This window comes from Rhinopithecus roxellana, chromosome 16 (assembly GCF_007565055.1).
Source record: "Rhinopithecus roxellana isolate Shanxi Qingling chromosome 16, ASM756505v1, whole genome shotgun sequence".
NCBI classification, from domain to species: domain Eukaryota; kingdom Metazoa; phylum Chordata; class Mammalia; order Primates; family Cercopithecidae; genus Rhinopithecus; species Rhinopithecus roxellana.
Window position 1 is genome coordinate 71133728 of NC_044564.1, and position 26102 is coordinate 71159829.

The following is a 26102-nucleotide window of genomic DNA, read 5'->3' on the forward strand; positions in this document are numbered from 1 at the left end:
TATAATCAAGGCAAAACTTCAACCTCGATTACACTCAGTTCTTTGTCAACTCTGTGATTCCTTGAACCTAAACAACGGAGTGTGGCTGGAGAAAACAAATATGCTAGCTCGTCTTGCTTTAAATTTATGGCCACACACATCCATCGTGCCTACAGCATTGCTGTGTCTGCTTGTCCTTCTTCTTAGTTTGCTAAGAAGACTATATAATCTCTTTTCCTTGTAGACTCTTAGCTGTTTTTTAAAAACATTATTTTATTTTTTTATTTTAGAAACGAGGTCTTGCTATGTCAAGCAGTCATCCCACCTTGGCTTCCCAAAGTGTTGGGATTGCAGGCGTGAGCCACTGCACTGGGCATTTGTTTATTGATTGATTTAAGTATTGCACATAGTGTTTTTATTCTCTGCAGTGAAAGTGAGTCCTACTTGCAGACACACTTTTTTTTTTTTTTTTTTTTTTTTAAAGCCAACTCATCTATGTTGTGACTTCTTGTCTCTTTAAGGATTTTGCTTCTGGGTTATCTTCTGTATCATTGTTTTTGTTTGTTTTATTTTTATTTTATCTAGACCAGCACATCCCCTGTATTATTTTTCCTGCTGAATCATTTTTCTTAGCATACGAACATGCTATAACTCTTAATTCTCTAACTTCAATAGGAATGGCAAAAGAAAAAAACCAAAAACAGCTCATTTCTCACACACACCTTTCCTTCTCATTTACAGCAAAATTTGTCAGAAAGAATTGCTCGTGCTGGGCGCGGTGGCTCAAGCCTGTAATCCCAGCACTTTGGGAGGCCGAGACGGGCGGATCACGGGGTCAGGAGATCAAGACCTTCCTGGCTAACACGGTGAAACCCTGCCTCTACTAAAAAAATACGAAAAAAACTAGCCGGGCGAGGTGGTGGGCGCCTGTAGTCCCAGCTACTCGGGAGGCTGAGGCAGGAGAATGGCATAAACCCGGGAGGCAGAGCTTGCAATGAGCTGAGATCCAGCCACTACACTCCAGCCTGGGCGACAGAGTGAGACTGTCTCAAAAAAAAAAAAAAAAAAAAAAAAAAGAATTGCTCGTTCTCAGTATCTCTGCCCTCTAAGATTCCATTTTTTCTTTTTTTTTTTTTTTTTTTTGAGACGGAGTCTCGCTCTGCCGCCCAGGCTGGAGTGCAGTGGCCGGATCTCAGCTCACTGCAAGCTCCGCCTCCCGGGTTTACGCCATTCTCCTGCCTCAGCCTCCCGAGTAGCTGGGACTACAGGCGCCCGCCACGTCGCCCGGCTAGTTTTTTGTATTTTTAGTAGAGACGGGGTTTCACCATGTTAGCCAGGATGGTCTCGATCTCCTGACCTCGTGATCCGCCCGTCTCGGCCTCCCAAAGTGCTGGGATTACAGGCTTGAGCCACCGCGCCCGGCCACATTTGCTTATCTGTAAAGGATTTTATTTCTCCTTCACTTACGAAACTTAGTTTGGCTGGATATGAAATTCTGGGTTGAAAATTCTTTTCTTTAAGAATGTTGAACATTGGCCCCACTCTCTTCTGGCTTGTAGAGTTTCTGCCGAGAGATCTGCTGTTAGTCTGATGGGCTTCCCTTTGTGTGTAACCCGACCTTTCTCTCTGGCTGCCCTTAACATTTTTTCCTTCATTTCAACTTTGGTGAATCTGACAATAATAGTTGCTCTTCTCGAGAAGTATCTTTGTGGCGTTCTCTGTATTTCCTGAATTTGAATGTTGGGCTGCCTTACTAGGTTGGGGAAGTTCTCCTGGATGATATCCTGCAGTTTTTTCCAACTTGGTTCCATTTTCCCCCTCACTTTCAGGCACACCAATCAGACATAGATTTGGTCTTTTCACATAATCCCATATTTCTTGGGGGCTTTGTTCGTTTCTTTTTACTCTTATTTCTCTACACTTCTCTTCTCGCTTCATTTCATTCATTTGATCTTCAATCACTGATACTGTTTCTTCCAGTTCATGGAATCGGTCACTGAAGGTTGTGCATTTATCACGTAGTTCTCGTGTTATGGTTTTCATCTCTATCAGTTCTTTTAGGGTCTTCTCTGCATTGATATTCTAGTTATCCATTCATCCATTCTTTTTTCAAGGTTTTTAGTTTCTTTGCGCTGGTTACGTAGTTCCTCATTTAGCTCTGAGAAGTTTTATCGACTGAAGCCTTCTCTCAACTCGTTATTCTCCGTCCAGCTTTGTTCTGTTGCTGGCAATGAGCTGCGTTCCTTTGGAGGGGGAGATGTGGTCTGATTTTTTGAATTTCCAGCTTTTTTGCACTGCTTTTTCCCCATCTTTGTGGTTTTATCTGCCTTTTGTCTTTGATGATGGTGATGTACTGATGGAGTTTTGGTGTGGGTGTCCTTTCTGTTTGTTAGTTTTCTTTCTAACAGTCAGGACGCTCAGTTGTAGGTCTGTTGGAGTTTGCTTGAGGTCTACTCCAGACCATATTTGACTGGGTATCAGCAGCAGAGGCTGTAGAAGATAGAATATTGCTGCACAGCGAGTGTTGCTGTCTGATTCTTGCTTTGGAAGCTTCGTCTCAGGGGTGTACCCAGCCGTGTGAGGTGTGAGGTGTCCGTCTGCCCCTATTAGGGGAGGATGTCTCCCAGTTAGGCTCCTCAGGGATCAGGGACCCACTTGAGCAGGCAGTCTGTCCGTTCTCAGATCTCAGCCTCTGTGCTGGGGGATCCACTGCTCTCTTCAGAGCTGTCAGACAGGGGCATTTATGTCTGCTGAGGTTTCTGCTGCTTTTTGTTTAGCTATGCCCTGTCCCCAGAGGAGGAGTCTACAGAGGCAGGCCAGCCTCCTTGAGCTGTGGTGGGCTCCACCGAATTCGACCTTCCCGGCGGCTTTGTTTGCCTACTTAAGCCTCAGCAATGGCGGGCAGCCCTCCCCGAGCCTCACTGCCACCTTGCAGTTAGCTCTCAGACTGCTGTGCTAGCAATGAGGGAGGCTCCGTGGGTGTGGGACCCTCTGGGCCAGGTATGGGATATAATGTCCTGGTGTGCCATTTGCTAAGACCCTTGATAAAGCGCAGTATTAGGTTGGGAGTTACCCAATTTTCCAGGTGTTGTGTGTCTCAATTTCCTTTGGCTAGGAAAAGGAATTCCCTTCCCCCTTGCGCTTCCCCGGTGAGGCGATGCCTTATCCTGCTTCAGCTCTTGCTGGTCGGGCTGCACCTGCGGACAAGCACCAACTGTCAGACACACGCCAGTGAGATGAACCGGGTACCTCAGTTGAAAATACAGAAATCACCCGTCATCTTTGTTGCTGACGCTGGGAGTTGGAGGCTGGAGCTGTTCCTATTCGGCCACCTTGGGCACCTTATTTTTTATTTTTTGAGATGAAGTCTCGCTCTTGTCCCTCAGGCTGGAGTGCAATGGGGCGATCTTGGCTCACTGCAACCTCCACCTCCTGGGATCAAATGATTCTCCTGCCTCAGCCTCCCAAGTAGCTGGGATTACAGGCGCCTGCCACCATGCCCGGCTAATTTTTTTTTGTAATTTTAGTAGAGATGGGGTCTTACCATGTTGGCCAAGCTGGTCTCGAACTCCTGATTTCAGGTGATCCACCTGCCTCAGCCTCCCAAAGTGCTGATATTACAGGCGTGAGCCACTGCACCTGACCACCAGTAGTAATTTTTTTTTTTTTTTTTGAGAGGGAGTCTCGCTCTGTCGCCCAGGCTGGAGTGCAGTGGCTGGATCTCAGCTCACTGCAAGCTCCACCTCCCAGGTTCATGCCATTCTCCTGCCTCAGCCTCCCAAGTGGCTGGGATTACAGGCGCCTGCCACCTCGCCTGGCTAGTTTTTTTGTATTTTTTAGTAGAGACGGGGTTTCACCGTGTTAGCCAGGATGATCTCGATCTCCTGACCTCGTGATCCGCCCGTCTCGGCCTCCCAAAGTGCTGGGATTACAGGCTTGAGCCACCGCGCCCGGCCACCAGTAGTAATTTTTTAACAAACACAAGAACTCCTTTCCCTTTAGCCACAAAACTGTAAAATAGTTATGAATAATCCAAGCAAAAAATACGCAATACCTGAATGAAGAAAATCAACACATTTATTTTGTGTGTGTATGTGTGTGTGTGTGTTTTGTTTTGAAATGGGGTCTTGCTGTTTCACAGGCTATAGGGCAGTGGCACTTATGGCTCAAACAATCCTCTTGCCTCAACCTCCTGTGTAGCTGAGATCATAGGCGTGTGCCACAACATCAGCTCATTTTAAAGTTTTTTGTAGGGGCTAGGTCTCACTTTGTTGCCCAGGCTGGTCTCAAACTCCTCGGGTCAAGTGATCCTCCTGTTTCAGCCTCCCAAATTGCTGGGATTACAGGCTTGAGCCACTGCACCTGGCCGGGTCAAGATTTTTTCTCAGCTCTTTATGTCAAAGTACTGTGTTCAAAAGTTATATGTGGCTGTGTGCTGTGGCTAATACCTGTAATCCAGTGCTTTGGGATGTCTAGGTGGGACGATGGCATGAAACCAGGAGTTTGAGATCAGCCTGGGAAATGTAGCAGGACCCCCATCTCTACTGTAGTAGTCTATTCTCACACTGCTGACATACACAAGTGGCTCACGCCTGTAATCCCAGTACTTTGGGAGCCTGAGGTGGGTGGATCACCAGAGGTCAGGAGTTCAAGACCAGCCTGACCGATATGGTGAAACTGCCATCTCTACTAAAAATACAAAAATTAGCTGGGCATAGTGGCGTGTGCCTGTAATCCCAGCTACTCTGGAGGCTGAGACAGGAGAATTGCTTGAACCCAGAGGGTGGAGGTTCCAGTGAGTAATTTTTGTAGTTTTTGTAGAGACAGGGTTTTGCCATGTTGGCCAGGCTGGTCTTGAACTCCTAACCTCAAGTGATCCGTGCCCCCTCAGCCTCCAAAAGTGTTGAGATTACAGGCGTGAGTCACCGCACCCAACCCCAAAGTCTCAACTCATTTTGGCATTAACTCAGAAGTCCACAGTCCATAGTCCCATCTGAGACAAGGCAAGTTTCTTCCGCCTATTAACTTGTAAAATCAAAGCAAGTTAGTTACTTCCTAGATTCACAGGGGGTACAGGCATTGGGTAAATACAGCCAAACACCTGTGGGTAGTCCTAAACCAACCACACTAGGCATCTTATCGTTAAACTGGCATCCTTTGCCATATCTCTTTTTCCTCTCAGAGAAGAAAAATGTCCTGGCACTCACCACCTTCAGTCCTCTTCATTTTTTAGAATGCTGATATTGGCCGGGCACAGTGGCTCACGCCTGTAATCCTTGCACTTTGGGAGGCTGAGGCCTGTGGATCACCTGAGTTCAGGAGTTTGGGACCAGCCTGGCCAATACTGTGAAACCCTGTCTCTACTAAAAATACAAAAATTAGCCAGGTGTGGTGGCGGTGGTGCGGGGGCCGCCTGTAAGTCCAGAGACTTGGGAGACAGGCAGGAGAATCGCTTGAACCCCGGTGGGGCGGAGGTTGCAGTGAGCCGAGATCGTGCCATTGCACTCTAGCCTGGGTGACCGTCTCAATCTCAGCGACTTAGGAGGTGGAGGCTGGAGGGTCACTTGAGGCCAGGAGTTGAAGACCAGCTTGGGTAGCATAGAGAGACCCCGATCTCTACAAAAGTTAGAAAAAATTAGCTGGATGTGGTGGTGCGTGCCTGTAGTCCCAGCTACTCAGGAGTCTGAGCTAAGAGGATCACTTGAGCCTGGGAGTTTGATGCTGAAGTGAGCTATGATTGTGCCACTGCATTCCAGTCTGGGCAACAGAGTGAGATCCTGCCTCCAAAAAAAAAAAATTTTTTTTAAATATAAAAACCATCAAAATGCTGTTATCTACACATAACTAATGTTTATAATTATCAGGTTTATACATTTATTTTAGGTAAATCTAAAGGCATCCTATATATACATTTTATGTGAGAGGAAAGTATTAATCTGAAATTGAAAAGTAGCTTTTGTTTCATGCAGACTGATTTTTATCAGGAATGAAGAAGGATAATTTATTAATGCTTTTTTATAACGATAAAGGAATTGGTTAATTGAAAGGATATAACAATTCTTAATGTTTATGCCTTTAATAACAGTTTCAAAATACAAGAAGCAAAAACCGATACACTGAAAGGAGAAAAAGACAAATCCATAATTTTAGTCAGAGATTTTAATGCCATTCTCTTACTAGTCGATTGCACAAGTAGATAGAAAACCAGCAAGGATATAGTAGACTTGTTACAACACTATTTACTTGATTGGCATTTATAGAGCCCTCTGCCCAACAGCAGAAGAGATATTCTGCTAAAGTGCACATGGAATATTTATCAAGACAGACCACATTCAGGCTGAGCATGGTGTCTTATTCCTGTAATCCCAGCACTTTGGGAGGCCAGGGTGGGAGGATTGTGTGAGGCCAGGAGTTGAAGACCAGTATGGGCAACATAGCAAGACCCTGTCTCTACAAAAAATAATGAAAAAACAAAAGACCACATTCTTAGCCATAAAACAGGTCTTGATAACTATGAAAGAATTTGGGTTATACAAAGTACATTCTCTGACCATAAGGCATTTAAGTTAGAAATTAGTAACAGAAAGATTCTTGGAAAATTCCCAAGTACAGAATTTGGAAACTGAAAAACATACTTTATTTTTTAAAAAATTTTACTTCCTTTTCTTTCTGTTTTTTTTTTTTGTTTGTTTGTTTGTTTTGAGACGGAGTTTTGCTCTTGTTGCCCAGGTTGGAGTGCAATGGCGCTATCTCCGCTCACTGCAACCTCTGCCTCCCGGGTTCAAGCGATTCTCTTGCCTCAGCCTCCTCAGTAGCTGGGACTACAGGCATGTGCCACCACGCCCGGCTAATTTTGTATTTTTAGTAGAGGGGGTTTTCTCCATGTTGGTTAGGCTGGTCACGAACTCCCAACCTCAAGTGATCTTGGCCTCCCAAGTGCTGGGAGCACTTTGGCCTCCCAAAGTGCTGGGAGCACTTTGGCCTCCCAAAGTGCTGGGATTACAGGCTTGAGCCACCATTTCCTTTTCACTTCCTTTTCTTTAAATTTTATTTTTTTACTTTTAAAAATTAAACTTGTCTCTTTCTTATGTTATTTTTGATTTTAATTTGTAGTTTTTTAGTAAGAAACCTCACCCAAGAAAACATACTTTAAAATTATCTATTGGGCAAAGAAAATATTTTTTAAAAAAGGAAATAAAAAATATTTCAATCCAAGTGAGGTTTCAGAAAACAGAGTGAAGATAAAGGAAAAAAGAATTAAAGTTAAAAAAAGAAAAAAATTATAAAAAAATATTTTGAACAGAATAAAAAGAAGGCCAGGTACGGGTGACTTATACCTGTAATCCCAGCTACTCGGGAGGCTGAGGCACGAGAATCACTTAAACGCAGGAGGTGGAGGTTACAGTGATCCCAGATCACATCACTACACTCCAGCCTAGGTGACGGAGTGAGACTGTCTCAAAAAAAAAAAAAAAAAAAAAAAAAAAAAACATAACCAGATTTATGGAGTACCACTGAAACACTCCTTAGGAAACGATTTGTAGCAGTGAATATCTACATTAGAAAAGATCTCAAATCAATGACTTTAGCTTCCACCTTAAAAAGCTTGAAAAAGAATAGCAAATTAAACTCTACATAAGCAGAGAAAAGAAAACAATAAAGATTAAAGTAGAATTCAAAGAAATGTGAAACAGAAAAGCAAGAGAAAAATCTATGAAACCAAGGGTGATTTTTAAAATGGATAAACTTCTAACCAGGCTGATCAGGCAAAAAAAGAGAAGATACAAATTACTGATATCAGGAATTAGAGAGGTGATATCACTACATATTCTAAAGATACTAAACGGATAATAATAGAATATTATGAACAACTTTATGTCAATAAATTTGACAAACTTAGATGGAATGACAAATTCCTTGAAAGACAAAAACTACAAAAGTTTATTCAAGAAGAAATAGGGGCTGGGCAAGGTGGCTCATTCCTGTAATCACAGCACTTTGGGAGGGGGAGAATCACTTGAGCCCAGGAGTTTTAGACCAGCCTGGGAAACATGACGAAACCTCATCTCTAGAAAAATAAATTAACTGGGTGTGGTGGTGCATGTCCATGGTCCCAGCTACTTGAGAGACTGAGGTGGGAGGATCACTTGAGCCTGGGAGGTTGAGACTGCAGTGAGCTGTCATTGTTTCACTGCACTGCAGCCTGGGCAACAGAGCAAGACCCTATCTCAAAAAATCAATCAATCAATCAATCAGTCAATCAATCAAGAAGAAATAGGTAAGCTAAATAACTTCGTGTGTGTTTAAGGAATTGAAATCATAGTTTAAAAATCTACCCACGGAAAGATCCAGACTCACATAATTTCACAGGCAAGTTCTATCAGACATTTAAGGAAGAAATAATACCGTTTCTGTATAGCCTTTTCCAGAAAATTGAAGAGGAGGAAATTTTTTCCCAACTTGTTCTGTAATGTTAGCATTATCTTGATACCAAAACCAAAGATATTACAAGAAAACTATGTCAGTATTCCTCGTTAACATATATAAAATTTCACACAAAATTGTAGCAAATAGAATTCAAGAACATATAAAAAGGATGACATATCTTGACCCAAGTGGGGTTTATGTCAGAAATTCAGGATTAATCTATAACTTGAAAATCAATGTAGTTTACCATATTAACAAATAAAAAGAGAAAAACCATATGATCTCAGTAGATGCAGAAAAAGTACTTGATAAATTCTAATATCCATTCTATTTTTTTTTTTTATTTTAAGTTTTTTTTTTTTTTTTTTTAAGACAGATTCTTGCTCTGTTTCCAGACTGGAGTGCAGTGGTGCGATCTCGGCTCACTGAAGCCTCTGCCTCCTGGGTTCAAGCGATTCTCCTGCCTCAGCCTCCTGAGTAGCTGGGATTACAGTCATGTCCCACAATGCCTGGCTAATTTTGTATTTTTAGTAGGGATGGGGTTTCTCTGCGTTGGTCAGGCTGGTCTCGAACTCTGACCTCAGGTGATCCACCTGTCTCGGCCTCCCACAATGCTGGGATTACAGGCGTGAGCCACCACTACGCCTGGCTCGTATGCCACAGTTTCTTTATCCATTTGTCTGTTGATGTATAACTTAGGTTGCTAAGTTGAAGCAACTTAGGTTACTTCCAAATCTTGGCTATTGTGAATAGTGCTGCAATAAACATGGGAGTGTCCGTATTTCTTTGATGTACTGATTTCCTTTCTTTTTGGTATGTATCTATCACAGTGGGATTGCTGGATTGTATGGTAGTTCTGTTTTTAATTTTTTGAGGAACCTCTATACTATTCTCCATAGTGACCATACTAATTTATGTTCCCACTAACAGTGTATGAGGGTTCCCTTTTCTCCATATCATTGCCAGCATTTGTTATTGCCTGTCTTTTGGACATAAGCAGTTTTAACTGGTGTGAGATGTTTTATCTCATTGTAGTTTTGATCAGATAAATTTTGATGCATTTCTCTGATGATCAGTGATGTTGAGCACCTTTTCATATACCTGTTTGACATTTGTATGTCTTCTTTTGAGAAAAGCGTATTCAGATATTTTGCCTATTTTTAAAACTGGATTAGATTTTTTCCTGTAGAGTTGTTTGAGGTCCTTATATGTTCTATTTTATTTTATTTTATTTTATTTTACTTTATTTTATTTTACTTTTTTCTTTTCTTTTATTTATTTTATATTTTGACAGAATCTTGCTCTGTCACCCGGGCTGGAGTGCAGTGGTGTGATCTCGGCTCGATGCAACTTCTGCCTCCTGGGTTCAAGCAGTTCTCCTGCCTCAGCCTCCCAAGTAGCTGGGACTACAGGTGTGTGCCATCACACCCAGCTAATTTTTGTATTTTTAGTAGAGACGGGTTTTCACTATGTTGGCCAGGCTGGTCTTGAACTCCTCACCTAGGTGATCCACCCACCTCGGCCTCCCAAAATGCTGTGATTACAGGTGTGAGCCACCATGCTCGCACCATGTTCTGGTTATTAATACCTTCTCAAATGGATAGTTTGCAAATATTTTCTCCCATCTGTAGGTTGTCTCTTCACTTTTTTGTTGTTTCCTTTGCTGTACAGAAGCATTTTAACTTGATGTGATCCCATTTGCCTATTTTTGGTTTTGTTACCTATGCTTTTGGGGTAGTAATCAAGAAATCCTGGCTGGGCACGGTGGCTCATGCCTGTAATCCCAGCACTTTGGGAGGCCGAGGTGGGTGGATCATTTGAGGTCAGGAGTTCGAGACCAGCCTGGCCAACACAGTGAAACACTCTCCATACTAAAAATACAAAAATTAGCCAGGCCATGGTGGCACACGCCTGTAATCCCAGGTAATCACAAGGGAGAAGAATCACTTGAGCCAGGGAGGCAGAGGCTGCAGTGAGCCGAGATCACCCTACTACACTCCATTCTGGATGACAGAGTGAGACCCTGTCTCAAAAAGAAAAAAGAAGGAAATCTTTCCCCGGACCAGTGTCCTGGAGAGTATCCCCAATGTTTTCTTGTAGTAGTTTCATAGTTTGAGGTTTTAGACTGAAGTATTTGTCTTGATTTGATTTTTGTAAATGGTGAGAAATAGGGATAATAGGGATCTAGTTTCCTTCTTCTGCATATAGATATCTAGTTTTCCCAGCAATATTTGTTTTTTTTTTTTTTTTTTTGAGACAGAGTCTCGCTCTGTTGCCCAGGCTGGAGTGCAGTGGCCGGATCTCAGCTCACTGCAAGCTCCGCCTCCCGGGTTTAAGCCATTCTCCTGCCTCAGCCTCCCGAGTAGCTGGGGCTACAGGCGCCCGCCACCTCGCCCGGCTAGTTTTTGTATTTTTTAGTGGAGACGAGGTTTCACCGGGTTAGCCAGGAGGGTCTCAATCTCCTGACCTCGTGATCCGCCCGTCTCGGCCTCCCTAAGTGCTGGGATTACAGGCTTGAGCCACCGCGCCTGGCCTCCCAGCAATATTTGTTGAAGAGACTGTCCTTTCCTCAGTGTCTGTTCCTACCACCTTTGTCGAAAACAAGTTCATTGTAGATGTATGAATTTATTTCTGGGTTCTCTATTGTGTTCCATTGGTCTATGTGTCTATTTTAATGCTGCTAACATGCTGTTTGGCTACTATGGCACCAGTATAATTTGAAGTCAGATAATGTGATTCTTCCAGTTTTGTTGTTTTTGCTCAGAATAGCTTTGGCTATTCTGGGTCTTTTGAGGCTCCATGTAAATTTTAGAAATTATTTTTCTATTTCTTTGGAAAATGTCATTGGTATTTTGATAGGGATTGTATTTAATCTGTAGATTGTGTAGTATGGATTTTTTTTAAACAATTTTGATTCTTTCAATTCATAAACATGGAATATCTTTGTCTTTTTTCTGGAGACAGGGTCTCACACTGTTGTCCAGGCTGGAGTGCAGTGGCACAGTCACGGCTCACTGCAGTCTTGACCATCTAGGCTCACGAGATCTTCCCGCCTCAGTCTCCTTAGTGCCTGAGGACTACAGGTGAATGCCACCAGACCTGGCTAATTTTTTTTTTTTTTCTCTCATAGAGACAACTTCTTGCTATGTTGCTCAGCCTGGTCTTGGACCCATTGGCTCACTCAAGCAGTCTTCCCACCTTGGCCTTCCAACGTGCTGGGATTACATACATGAGACACCATGCCTGACCTCTTTCCATTTGTGTGTGTGTGTTCTCTTTAATTTCTTGCATCAGTGATTTATAGTTTTAGTTGTAGTGATTTTTCACTTCTTTGGTTAAGTTTATTAGGTTAACCTTAGGTTAACTTATTAAGTACTTTATTTTATTTGTAGATATTATAAATGGGAGTACTTTTTTCATTTCTTTTTCAGATAGGTCATTGTTGGCATATGGAAATGCTACTGATTTTTGTGTATTGATTTTATATCCTAAAACTTTAGTGAATTTATTAGTTCTTTTTTTTTTTTTTTTTGTCTGAGACAGGTCTTGCTCTGTCGCCCAGGCTGGAGTGCAGTGGTGTGATCTCAGCTTACTGCAACCTCCACCTCCTGAGTTCGGGCGATTCTCCCACCTCAGCCACCTGAGTAGTTGGCACTACAGGCCTGCACCACCAGGCCTGGCTAATTTTTGTATTTGTAGCAGAGACGGGGGGTTTTACCATGTTGACGGGGCTGGTCTCGAACTCCTGACCTCAGGTGATCCACCCACCTCAGCCTCCCGAAGTGCTGGGATTATAGCCGTAAGCCTCTGTGCCTGGCCGAATATATTAGTTTTCATAGTTTTAGGTGGAGTTTTTACATTTTTCCAAGTATATCATATCTTTTTTTTTTTTTGGAGACAGTCCCGACTGGGGTGCAGTGGTGCGATCTTGGCTCTCTGCAACCTTCGCCTCCTAGGTTCACATGATTCTCATGCCCCAGCCTCCCAAGTAGCTTGGACTACAGGTGAGCACTCCCACACCCAGCTAATTTTTGTATTTTTAGTAGAGATGGGGTTTTGCCATATTGGCCAGACTAGTCTTTAATTCCTGGCCTCAAGTGATCCATCTGCCTCGGCCTCCCAGAGTGCTGGGATTACAGGTGTGAGCCATCACTCCTGGCTACATTTTGTATTTTTTGGTAGAGATGGGGTTTCACCATGTTGGCCAGGCTGGTCTTGAACTCCTGACCTCAAGTGATCCACCTGCCTTGGCCTCCCAAAGTGCTGGGATTACAGGCGTGGGCCACCATGCCCGGCCTCATATAATTTGTAAATAAGAGTAATTTGACTAGTTTATTTCCAGTTTGGATGCCTTTATTTCTTCCTTATGTAATTACTCTAGCTAGGACTTCCGGTACTATGTTGAATAACAGTATTGAAAGTGGTCATTCGGCCGGGCGCGGTGGCTCAAGCCTGTAATCCCAGCACTTTGGGAGGCTGAGACGGGCGGATCACAAGGTCAGGAGATCGAGACCATCCTGGCTAACCCGGTGAAACCCCGTCTCTACTAAAAAATATAAAAAACTAGCCGGGCGAGGTGGCGGGCGCTTGTAGTCCCAGCTACTCGGGAGGCTGAGGCAGGAGAATGGCGTAAACCCAGGAGGCGGAGCTTGCAGTGAACTGAGATCCGGCCACTGCACTCCAGCCTGGGCGACAGAGCGAGACTCCATCTCAAAAAAAAAAAAAAAAAAAAAAAAGAAAGTGGTCATTCTTGTTGTGTTTCATATCTTAGAGGAAGCCTTTTAATGTAATACTAAATGGGGAAAACACTTTGTTATGGGTCTGTTGTATATAGCTCTTTTTGTGTTGAGGTATGTTTCTTCTATAACCAATTTTTTGAGAGTTTTTTTTTTATCATGAAAGGATATTGAGTTTTATCAAATGCTTTTTCAACATCAATTGAAATGATCATATGGTTTTTGTCTTTTATTCTGTTGATAGGCTGTATCACATTGTTGATTTGTTTATTTGGAACTATCCTTGTCTCCATGGGTGATATAAATGCCACATGGTCATATTGAATAATTCTTTTAATGCATTGTTGAATTCTTTTTTTTTTTTTTTTTTTTGAGACAGAGTTTCACTCTTGTCGCCCAAGCTGGAGTGCAGTGGCGTGATCTCAGCTCACTGCAACCTCTGTCCACTGGGTTCAAGCAATTTTCCTGCCTCAGCCTCCCAAGGAGCTGGGATTACAGGTGTGTGCCACCATGCCCTGCCAATTTTTTTGTATTTTTAGTAGAGACAAGGCTTCATCCTGTTGGCCAGGCTGGTCTTGAATTCAGTTTGCTAGTGTTTTGTTGAGGAATTTTGCATCAGTGTTCATCAGAGATAGTGGCCTGTAATTTTCTTCCTTTTTTTTTTAGATTGTCTTGCTCCTGTCACCCAGGCTGAAGTGCAGTGGCGCGATCTCGGCTCACTGCAACCTCTGCCTCCCTGGTTCAAGCGAATCTCCTGTCTCAGCCTCCTGAGTAGCTGGGGACTACGGGCGCCCGCCACCACTAATGAGCCCACCCGGCTAAGTTTTTTTTTCTATTTTTGGTAGGGACAGGGTTTCACCATGTTGGCCAGGCTGGTCTTGAACTCCTGACCTCAGGTGATCCACCCGCCTCAGCCTCCCAAAGTGCTGGAGTGCTGGGATTACAGGCATGAGCCACTGTGCCTGGCCAATTTTCTTTCTTTGATGTGTCTTTGTCTGGTTTTGGTATCAGGTTCATACTGGCGTTATAGAATGAGTTTGGAAGTATTCTGTTCTATTTTTTCAGAATAATTTGAGTAGGAATGGTATTAGTTCTTTAAATCTTTGGTAAAATTCAGCAGTGAAGCCATTAGGTCCTGGGCTTTTCTTGGCTTGGAGACTTCTTACTACTGCTTCAATCTTGTTACTTGTTGTTGGTCTATTCAGGTTTTGGATGTCAGTATGGTTTGGGTTTGGTAGGTTGTATGTTTCTAGAAATTTAGCAGTTTCTTCTAGGTTTCCCAGTTTATTGTTATATAGTTGCTCATAGTAGTTCCTTTTTTCTTTTTTTTTTTTTTTTGAGACAGAGTCTCACCCTGTCATCCAGCAGGCTAGAGCGCAGAGTGCAGTGGTGCAGTTTCGGCTCACTGCAACCTCCGCCTCCCAGGTTCAAGTGATTCTCCTGCCTCAGCCTCTTGAATAGCTGGGATTACAGGCGCCTGCCACCATGCCTGGCTAATTTTTGTATTTTTGTATTTTGTATTTTTAGTGGAGATGGGGTTTCACTATGTTGGCCAGACTTGTCTTGAACTCCTGACCTCAAGTGATCTGCCTGCCTCGACCTCTCAAAGTGCTGGGATTACAGGCATGAGCCACCATGCCTGGCCAGTAGTTTCTAATGATCCTTTGAATTTCTGTGGTATTGCTTGTAATGTCTCTTTTGTTTTCATCTCTGATCTTATTTATTTGAGCCTTCTCTCTTTTTTTCTTAGTCTGGCTAAAGGTTTGTCCATTTTGTTTATCTTTTCAAAAAACCAAGTTTTTTTTTCCTTTCATCTTTTGTGTTTTTTCTGTTTCAATTTAATTTATTTCTGCTGTGATCTTTTTCTTCTACTAATTTTGGGTTTGCTTTGGTTTTGCTTTTCTAGTTCTTTAAGATTCATTGTTAGGTTGTTTATTTGAAGTTTTTTTTTACTTTTTTGATGTAGGCACATTTGCTATAAACCTTCTTCATAGTAGTTTTTGCCGTATCCTGTAGGTTTTAGTATGTTGTGTTTCCATTTTCATTTGTTTCAAGAAATTTAAAAATTTTCTTTGGTTTTTTGAGACAAGGTCTCACTGTGTCACCCAGGTTGGAGTGCAGTGGCACAATTATTGCCCACTGCCACCTTGACCTCCTGGGCTCAGGAGATTCTCCCACCTCAGCCTCCTGGGTAGCTGGAACTACAGGTGTGTACCACCAGACCTGGCTAACTTACTGCATTTTTTTTTTAGAGATGAGGTTTTACCGTGTTGCCCAGGCTGGTCTTGCACTCTGAGGCTCAAGCAGTCTGTTCCTCTTGCTCTCCCAAAATGGCTGGGATTACAGGTATAAGCCACTGTGCTCGGCCACTTTTGTTTTTTTTTTGAGACGGAGTTTCACTCTATCACCCAGGCTGGAGTGCAATGGCATGGCCTCAGCTCACTGCAACCTCTGCCTCCTGGGTTCAAGCGGTTCTCCTACCTCAGCCTCCCAAGTAGCTGGGACTAACGGGTGCCTGCCACCACACCTGGCTAATTTTTGCATTTTTAGTAGAGACGGGGTTTCACTATGTTGGCCAGGCTGGTCTTGAGCTCCTGACCTTGCGATCCACACGCCTCGGCCTCCCAAAGTGCTGGGAATACAGGTGTGAGCCACCGCGCCCAGCCTCAAATTTTTAAATTTTCTTTCTTAATCTCTTCATTGACCCTCTGGTCATTTAGGAACATATTCTTTAATTTCCATGTATTTATGTAGTTCCCAAAGTTCCTCTTGTTACTGATTTTTTTTCTTATTTACTTATTTTTATTATACTTTAAGTTCTAGAGTACATGTGCACAACGTGCAGGTTTATTACATATGTATACATGTGCCATGTTGGTGTGCTGCACCCATTAACTCGTCATTTACATTAAGTATATCTCCTAATGCTATCCCTCCCCCCTCCCCCCACCCCACAACAGGCCCCAATGTGTGATGTTCCCCACCCTGTGTCCAAGTGATCTCATTGTTCAATTCCCACCTATGAGTGAGAACATGTGGTGTTTGGTTTTCTGTCCTTGTGATAGCTTGCTCAGAATGATGGTTTCTAGCTTCATCCATGTCCCTACAAAGGACTTGAACTCAACCTTTTTTATGGCTGCATAGTATTCCATGGTGTATATGTGCCACATTTTCTTAATCCAGTCTATCATTAATGGACATTTGGATTAGTTCCAAGTCTTTGCTATTGTGAATTGTGCCGCAGTAAACATACTTGAGCATGTGTCTTTATAGCAGCATGATTTATAATCTTTTGAGTATATAACCAGTAATGGGATTGCTGGGTCAAATGATATTTCTAGTTCTAGATCCTTGATTTTTTTTTGAGATGGAATTTTGCTGTTGTCGCCCAGGCCGGAGTGCAGTGGTGTGATCTCGGCTCACTGCAACCTCCGCCTCCTGGGTTCAAGCGATTCTCCTGCCTCAGCCTCCCGAGTAGCTGGGATCACAGGCATGCACCACCACACCTGGCTAATTTTGTATTTTTAGTAGAGACGGGATTTCTCCATGTTGGTCAGGCTGGTCTTGAACTCCCAAACTCAGGTGTTCTGCCTGCCTCAGCCTTCCGAAGTGCTGGGATTACAGGCATGAGCCACTGTTCCCGACCTGGATATGTTTCACTGTCTTGATTGCGGTAATGGTTTTATTGGTTGTTGTTTCTTATGCTCTATCTGGTGTTTTTAGATATAAAATATTTAATGATTCCTAAGCTTACTTATTTTACATGGTGTTTATGGAAAGTTTAATTCTTATAAAGCACAAGAGTTCTAACTGGATTGTTGAGAACTGCTTTAATGATATTTATTACTGTTACCTTAATATTTTTGATCTTAGATCTTGACTAATGATGCACTCAATTTATTTAAATGTGGAGTTTAACTCTAAGACTCCTCTAACTTAGAATGATATTTTGAATGATCTGAATATTGTTCATTAAGTACATTTTGCTCAAAGGAAAATATTGTAGTCCACCTCTGATAGTTTAGTATTTTTTTGAGATGGAGTCTTGCTCTGTTGCCCAGGCTGGAGTGCAGTGGCACGATCTTGGCTCACTGCAAACCTCTGCCCCCCAGGTTCAAGCAATTCTCCTGAGTAGCTGGGATTACAGGCACCCGCCACCACACCTGGCTAATTTTTGTATTTTTAGTAGAGATGGGATTTCACCATGTTAGCCAGGCCGGTGTCGAATTCCTGACCTCAAGTGATCCACCCACCTCGGCCTCCCAAAGTGCTGGGATTACAGGCGTGAGCCACCGGGCACGGCCTTTTTTTTTTTTGAAACAGAGTCTCACTGTGTCGTTCAGGCCGGAGTGCAGTGGTGCAATTTGGACTCACTGAAACCTCTGCCTTCTAGGTTCAAGTGATTCTCATGCCTCAGCTTCCCGAGTAGCTGGGACTAATGGGTGCACACCACCACACCTGGCTGATATTTATTTTTATTTTTATTTATTTTTTGAGATGGAGTTTCTCTCTTTCACCCAGACTGGAGTGAAGTGGAGCAGTCTCCACTCACTGCAGCTTTTGCCCCCTGGGTTCAAGTGATTATCCTGCCTCAGCCTCCTGAGTAGCTGGGATTATAGGCACCCTCCACTATGCTCAGCTAATTTTTGTATTTTTGTAGAGATGGGGTTTTGCCTTGGTGGCCAGTCTGGTCTTAAACTCCTGACCTCAGGTGATCCACCCACCTCCACCTCCCAGAGTGCTGAGATTATAGGTGTGAGCCACCGTGCCCAGCCTAATTTTTATATTTTTAGTAGAGACAGGGTTTCACCATGTTGGGCAGACTGGTCTCGAACTTAGGACCTCAGGTGATCGGCTTTCTTTGTCCCCTCAAAGTGCTGGGATTACAGGCATGAGCCATTGTGCCTGGCCCCAGTTTAATGATTCTTAATAGAATATGAGAAGATTATAGTTGTGTTACAAATGAATTGATGCTGTTAACTTGTACTTTCACTTTTACCAGCTGACAAGATGATAAAAGCAGCCTTCTTCTCAGAAAGACAGTTTGATTATAAATCCAGCTGGGAAATGTGCTATTTGATGATTATTAACTCAAGGATATGTTAATTTTTGTCAGGATAAAGCATTTTATTTTATTGATATCTTTCCCCTCCCTCTTCTAGGAAATACAGTAGCAGCCATGATAGAAGACAAAGGACCAAGAGTGACAGACTACTTTGTTGTAGCTGGTCTCACTGACACATCTACTCTTTTGGATCAAGAAATAAATCGTTTAGATACTAAGTCAACTGGACCTAAAGCTCCAATTACAGACATTGCCATTATTATCAAATCAGCTGGAGAAACAGTACCTGAAGGTTACACATGTGTAGAAGCCACTCCATCAGCTCTCCAAGCAAACTTGAACTATGGAAGTCTGAAAAGCCCAGAACTTTTCCTCTGTTATAAGAGAGGGAGAGATAAACCACCCCTTACAGATATTGGGTATGGTGACTTATTTTCTTTGCTATAGTGAAGGAATAAAATTTATTTAAGGGCCATGGAAGTAGGAATTTGAAATCCTTGATAGTTTTGTTATTACTGATAGTTTATTATTATTGATAGTTTTATGGTTACTTCAGGATTCATTATAGTAATATATTACATGCCAGTAGGCACCCTTATTGAATTTCTCTGCCTTGCACTTTGTTAGATCATTTGCTTTCAAAAGAATATTGAAATGAAGACATTAGACCTTAAAGTGTCATTTTGTTTCTGTTGTACTTATCAAATAAGATTATTAATTAAACACAATAAAACGAGAAGCTATAATAAAGACACTGTCATTTAAGGAGCTGCTTGGGTTGTGCAGTGAGTTTTTGTGAAGACCTGTACTTGTTTAACTAAAGAGCAGTCCTATTTTAAATACAATTGTACTGTGTGGCTTTTAATGCTGGGAGGAGGGTGTTTACAGATAAGTGCTATAGGTTTCGTGAAGTGTCTAGTATCTGGTCTACCAATGAAGGACATTCTTTTTTATAAATGCCTGCAAAGGTCCACCCTTTCTCCAAATGGCTACCTTGACTCTTCTGTAAAAAGGATGTGCTCTTAGAATACCTATAAAACTTTACCATATATATATGTGATGTATTGGGGTGTTTATTATCATTACCATTACTAAAATATATTATAGATATTTGGGAACATCCTGGCAAGTATTTTAGGATCAGCTTGTCTATTTATACAAAATGTGTAGTGGGAATTTTGATAGAGATTACATTAAACTTTATTTTATTTTATTTTATTTATTTATTTATTTTTATTTTTTTAATTTTTTTTGAGAAGGAGTCTCACTCTGTCACCCAGGCTGGAGTGCAGTGGCCAGATCTCAGCTCACTGCAAACTCCGCCTCCCGGGTTTACGCCATTCTCCTGCCTCAGCCTCCCGAGTAGCTGGGACTACAGGCGCCCGCCACCTCGCCCGGCTAGTTTTATGTATTTTTTAGTAGAGACGAGGTTTCACCGTGTTAGCCAGGATGGTCTCGATCTCCTGACCTCGTGATCCGCCCGCCTCGGCCTCCCAAAGTGCTGGGATTACAGGCTTGAGCCACCGCGCCCGGCCAACATTAAACTTTAGATTAATCCGCGGAGTATTGTCATCTTTCCAATATTAAATGATTGAGCTTGTGAACGTGGAATGTTTTCCATTCATTTAGGTCTTCTTTAATTTCTTTAAGCAACATTGTGTGTTTTTTAACTCTGATTAATTTTATTTCTACGTATTTTATTCTTTTGGATTCTGTTATAAATAGTGTTGTTTTCTTAATTTTTGGATTGTTTGTTGCTGGTGTGTAGAAATGGCTGATTTTTGTGTGCTAATCTTGCACTTTGCAACTTTGCAAATTTATTAGTTCTAATAACTTGTGGGTTCTTTGGGACTTTTAAAATATATATATATATAGGATCATGTCATCTGCAAATAGAAATGGTTTTACTCCTTCCTTTGCAGTTTGGATGCTTTTTGTGTGTGCGTGTAATTACTCTGACTAGAACTTTTAATATGTTGAATAGCAGTGGTGAAAGCAGGCATCTTGTCTCATTCCTGATTTTAGTTAAATTTCAGTGAAAGCTTTAGGTCTTTTACTGTTGAGTATGAGGTTAACTGTAACTTTTCTTTAAATACCATTTATCAGGTTGAAGAAATTTTCTTCTATTCCTAGTTTTCTGAGAGATTTTATCATGAAAGTGTGTTAAATTTTATCAGATGCCTTTTGTCAATTGAGATGATCATGTATTTTTTCTTCCTTTGTTCTCTTATGTATTACATTGATTTTCTTTTGTTGAATCTTTCTTTTGATGTAAGTATGATACCATACCTTAAAAATGATTAATTCCTTAGTATCATCATATATCCACATTTTTCTAATTCATGAAGCCTTTTTTTTAACACTTGGTTGCTGGTTGTTCTCTGTTTGTTGTTGTGGTTGTTTTTTGTTTGTTTTTGAGACAGAATTTCACTTTGTTGCCCAGGCTGGAGTGTGGTGGCACGATCTTGGGTCACTGCAACCTCCGCCTCCTGGGTTCAGGTGATTCTCCTGCCTCAGCCTCTTGAGTAGCTGGGATTACAGGCGTGCACCACTATGCCTGGCTAATTTTTGTATTTTTAGTAGTGGAGACGGGATTTCACTATATTGGCAAGGCTGGTCCTGAACTCCTGACCTTAGGGGATCTGCCTCCCAAAGTGCTGGGGTTACAAGCTTGAGTTACCACACCTGGCCCCTGATTGTTCTCTTTATAGTTGTTCAGATATTAAGGGGTAGCCATTTGATCACCACTTGTTAAGCTCATCTCCCACTATTGTTGCATTAGAGCTCTGGTGAAATTGTTACAAAGGTCCTCATATTCCATGGAAGTCGGAATCCATGAAGGAGTGTGTAACAACTCAGGCTGAAAAAGAGAAAAAAAAAAGTTGTTTAAGAAGTCCTCATTTTTTTCAAATTTTCAAAACCAAAAGATGATTTGTCTTTATATTATCTTACTTGACCTTTATGCAGCATTCGTTTAACTCCGTTAGTGTTGTCCATCCTGTTTAGCTACTGTAGTTTTCCTTCAAGTCAGTATAGTTAGGATGGTGATCTTTCAACTTTATAGGGTCATTGAGCATATGAGCCAGATTAGAAAGACAGGGTTCAGAAATGATTGGGAATTGGAGTAATAAAGGCTTTTTTTTCCCCCCCTAGAAGCTTGGCTTTAAGGGAAGGGGAAGATAGTTAAGGGCCTAACTTTTCAAATTGTAGCACATGGACCAGTATTATCCAAAAGACCTGGAAGCTTGCTAGAAACTCAGAAACTTAGGCACTATTCCAGACCTACTGAATCAGAATCTGTATTTTGGTCCAGTGTGGTGGCTTACACCTGTAATCCCAATGCTTTGGGAGGCTGAGGTGGGAGGAAGATTGCTTGAGGCCAGGAGTTCACAAAAAATAAAAATAAAAATAAAAATGAGCAAGGGCCAGATGTGGTGGTTCGCACCTGTAATCCCAGCACTTTGGGAGGCGGAGGCAAGCTGATCACTCATGGTCAGGAGTTCAAGACCAGCCTGGCCAACATGGTGAAAACCCCCCTCTCTACTAAAAAAATACAAAAATTAGTTGGGCATGGTGGCGAGCACCTGTAGTCTCTGCTACTCGGGAGGCTGAGGCAGGAGAATCACTTGAACCCAGGAGGTGGAGGTTGCAGTGAGCCAAGATTATGCCACTGGGCTCCAGCCTGGACAACACAGTGAAACTCCTCCTGAAGACAAAAAAAAAAAAAAATTAAAAAATTAAAAAAAATTAGTGAAGTGTGGTGGCATGCACCTGTAGTCCTAGCTACTCAGAAAGCTGAGGTGGGAGGATCACTGGAGCCCAGGAGTTGGCGGGTACAGTGAGCTATGATTTTGCCACTGTAGCACTCCAGCATGGACAACAGAGCAAGAGACCCTGTCTCAGAAGAAAAAAATCTATTTTTAACAAACTTCCCAGAAACAGTGGTTTAAAATACCTAGAGAGTGAAGATACATGAATTCAGGGGTTGTTTTTTAACCTTCCTCCCAGGGGAATAACCTAGAACATTTTCATATTGAAGGAAGAAATCAATGGAGAAGGAAGGGTAGGAAATATAGGAAAAAGAGGAGGTATTTTATAGAATAAAATTATTGAAGGGATGATGTAGACAGCATAGGTGACTGGACTAGCTTTTAGCTTTTAGTGGAAGGGGCCCTTCCTCCCTCCTCGCCTCAAACACTAAAGAAAAAACCGCACAGAACGAAAGAATACATACTTCCGTCGTGTCCTTCCTTCATGAAGGACTCCTTCCTTCTTCCTTTTCTTCCTTCCTTCCCTCTTCTTTTTTCTTGTCTCTCCCTCTCCCGCTTTCTTTACTTCTTTCCTCCTTTCCTCCTTTCCTCCTCTCCTCCTCTCCTCCTCTCCTCTCCCCTCCTCTCCCCTCCCCTGCCCTCCCCTCCCCTCTCCTCAACAGAGTCTCACTCTGTCCAGGCTGGAGTGCAGTGGTGCGATCTTGGCTCACTGCAACCTCCACCTCTCGGGTTCAAGCAGTTCTCTGCCTTAGCCTCCTGAGTAGCTGGGATTATAGGCACCCACCACCACGCCCAGCTAGCTTTTGTATTTTTAGTACAGATAGGGTTTCACCATCTTGGCCAGGCTGGTCTTGAACTCCTGACCTCGTGATCCACCTGCTTCTGCCTCCCAAAGTGTTGAGGTTACTGGCGTGAGCCACTGTGCACTGCTGGAAGGGGCTTTTCCTTTGACAAGAAGAAAGTAAGTTAAAATGGGTGTAAACACAGAGTATTGGTTGCAGTGGAGTGACATTAATAATTTTATTGTTCTATTTTTCTTTTTTCTGTACGGTTTCCTTAAGAAGATAAGTAATATCCTTAAGGATGTAGGTTAAAATTGTGGTAACCTCCATGTCAGTTGAAGGGAAACCAGCCAGGTACTTATTTTGTGTTGCAGCATTCACTGTTCCCTTTTTTAGTATCTTTTTTTTTTTAATTAAAAAATTGTTTTTTTGATATATAAAAATAAGGAGAATTTTTTTTGAGACAGAGTCTTACTGTGGTTGTTCAGGCTGCAGTGCAATGGTGTGATCACAGCTTACTGCAGCCTCCACCTTCTGGGCTCAGGTGGTCCTCCCACCTCAGCCTCCCAAGTAGCTGGGACTACAGGCGAGTACCACCATACCCGGGTAAGTTTTTGTAGTTTTTGTAGTGGTGGGATTTTGCCATGTTGCCCAGGCTAGTCTTGAGCTCCTGAACTCAAGCAATCTGCTCACCTCGGCCTCCCAAAGTGCTGGGATTATAGGAGTGAGCCAATGTGCCGGGCCAGTCGTCTTTTAGAGTCCATCTTTTGACAAGCCCACCAGCCACCCCTCCCATACAGTCATAACTGAAAGATGTGAATCTCTGAAAGATTGTTGTTGCTTGTGGTTTAGGAGCACAACTTAAAAATAAAATGATGACTTACGTAATTATACTTAGGTGCTTTCAGATTGCAAGTGGCTTTTTCATACACATCTTGCAGTTCCTAAGGCTTCTAATTTCTGTTACAGTAGTTTGCTGATACAGGTTTGCTAGAGTATATGGTTGTCCTTAAGCTAATCATGATGGTTAATATTTCTCTCCAGATCAAATAATTGTTAATGTCTGTTGATTTAAATGTTTTGTTTGGCCTCTTCTTCTCACTTTCCCCCAACTTTTTCTCCACTCTAGTGTGAAGGGGTTTGGAAAACCTGTTAGCTTCTCTATTTATAGTAGGAAAGCCTATTAGCTACTGGAAATACAGACACCCATCTCATTAAATTTAATATGAAACACCGTTGCTAAACTTTTGTCTTTTTTACTGTTTTATAAACCGAGATGAGGCATTTATTAAAATAGTACTTTTCTCTAGAAAATACGTTGTTAAAATGTGTAAAGTCTGATATTCCCATAGAAATATCATATATACTATAAAGTACAATCATGTATCACTTAGTGATGGGAATACGTTCTGAGAAATGTGTGTTCTATGGTGATTTTATCATTGTGTGAACATCATAGAGTGTACATACACAAACCTAGGTGACGTAGCTTACTACATATGCAGCTATAGCCTATTGTTCTTAGACTACAAACCTGTACAGCATGTTACTGGGGTGATACTGTAGGCAACTTACACAGTGGTGGGTATATATATATATAAACATAGAAAAGGTACAGTAAAAATCTGGCATTAAAAAAAAAAGTCGCACCTGTATAGGGCACTTACCATGAATTGACCTTGCAGGACTGGAAGTTGCTGTAGGTGAGTCAGTGAGTGAGTGGTGAGTGAATGTGAAGGCCTAGGACATTACTGTACACTACTATAGACTTTAGTAAATTAACTTTAGCTTATTATAGCCTTTTTACTTTATAAACTTTTTTTTTTTTTTTTTTGAGACGGAGTCTCGCTCTGTCGCCCGGGCTGGAGTGCAGTGGCCCGATCTCAGCTCACTGCAAGCTCCGCCTCCCGGGTTTACGCCATTCTCCTGCCTCAGCCTCCCGAGTAGCTGGGACTACAGGTGCCCGCCACCTCACCCGGCTAGTTTTTTGTATTTTTTAGTAGAGACGGGGTTTCACCATGTTAGCCAGGATGGTCTCGATCTTCTGACCTCGTGATCCGCCCGTCTCGGCCTCCCAAAGTGCTGGGATTACAGGCTTGAGCCACCGCGCCCGGCCTACTTTATAAACTTTTAAAGTTTTTGTTAATTTTTTTGATTTTTTTGTAATAATACTTAGTTTAAAACACAAATACCATACAGCTGTACAAAAATATTTTTCTGTCTTTAAATTGTCATTTTATTAAGTTTTTTTCTATTTTTAACATTTTATTAAAAAAATTTATTCTTTTACTTTTTATTTTTTGAGACAGGGTCTCACTTTGTTGCCCAAGCTGGAGTTTAGTGGCACAGTCTAGGCTCACTGCAGCCTCTACCTCCTGGGCTCAGGCGATAATCCTTTCACCTCAGTTTCCTGAGTAGCTGACCTACAAGTGCGTGCCACCATTCCTGGCTAATTTTTTTTTTTTGTAGAGATGGGGTTTCGCCATGTTGTCCAGGCTGGTCTTGAACTCCTGAGCTCAAGTGATCTGCTTGCCTCGGCCTCCCAAAGTGCTGGGATTATAGGCATGTGCCACCACGCCTGGCAAAAATTAAAAAAAAAAAAAAAAAATTTTTTTAACGGGGTCTTGCCTTGTTGCCCAGGCTGGCTGGCATTGCACTCCTGGGCTCAAGTGATCCTTCTCCTGCCTCAGCCTGCTGAATAGCTGGGACTGGCTTGGTTTTTAAACTTTATTTTTGGTTTTTTTCTTTTCTTTTTTTCTTCTCTCTTTTTTTTTTTTTTTTTTTGAGACAGAGTCTTGCTCTGTTTTCTAAGCTGGAGTGTAGTGGTATGATTGGGGCTCACTGCAATCTCTGCTTCCTGGGTTCAGGTGATTCTCCTGCCTCAGCCTCCCGAGTAGCTGGGATTACAGACATATGCCACCACATCTAGCTTTTTTTTTTTTTTTTGAGGCGGAGTCTGGCTCTGTTGCCCGGGCTGGAGTACTGTGGCCAGATCTCAGCTCACTGCAAGCTCCGCCTCCCGGGTTCACACCATTCTCCTGCCTCAGCCTCCCCAGTAGCTGGGACTACAGGCGCCCGCCTCGTCGCCCGGCTAGTTTTTTTTTTTTTTTGTATTTTTTAGTAGAGACGGGGTTTCACTGTGTTAGCCAGGATGGTCTCGATCTCCTGACCTTGTGATCCGCCCGTCTCGGCCTCCCAAAGTGCTGGGATTACAGGCTTGAGCCACCGCGCCCGGCCACATCTAGCTTTTTAAAATTTTTTTTTATTTTTAGTAGAAACAGGGTTTCACCATATTGGCCAGGCTGGTTTTGAACTCCTGACCTCAAGTGATCCACCCACCTTG

The 26102-nt window shown here is 42.4% G+C and overlaps 1 protein-coding gene across 2 annotated transcripts in view; it reads left to right on the forward strand.

Annotated features, from left to right (window-relative positions):
• DENND4C (DENN domain containing 4C) overlaps positions 1-26102 on the forward strand; it is a 138132-nt gene that overhangs the window by 17011 nt on the left and 95019 nt on the right. For both annotated transcript variants that reach the window (XM_030919307.1, XM_010365711.2), the window contains exon 2: positions 18305-18626. In XM_030919307.1, coding sequence (XP_030775167.1) covers positions 18322-18626 — 305 coding nt within the window. In that variant the 5' untranslated portion in view covers positions 18305-18321. The remainder of the gene's footprint in view (positions 1-18304; positions 18627-26102) is intronic.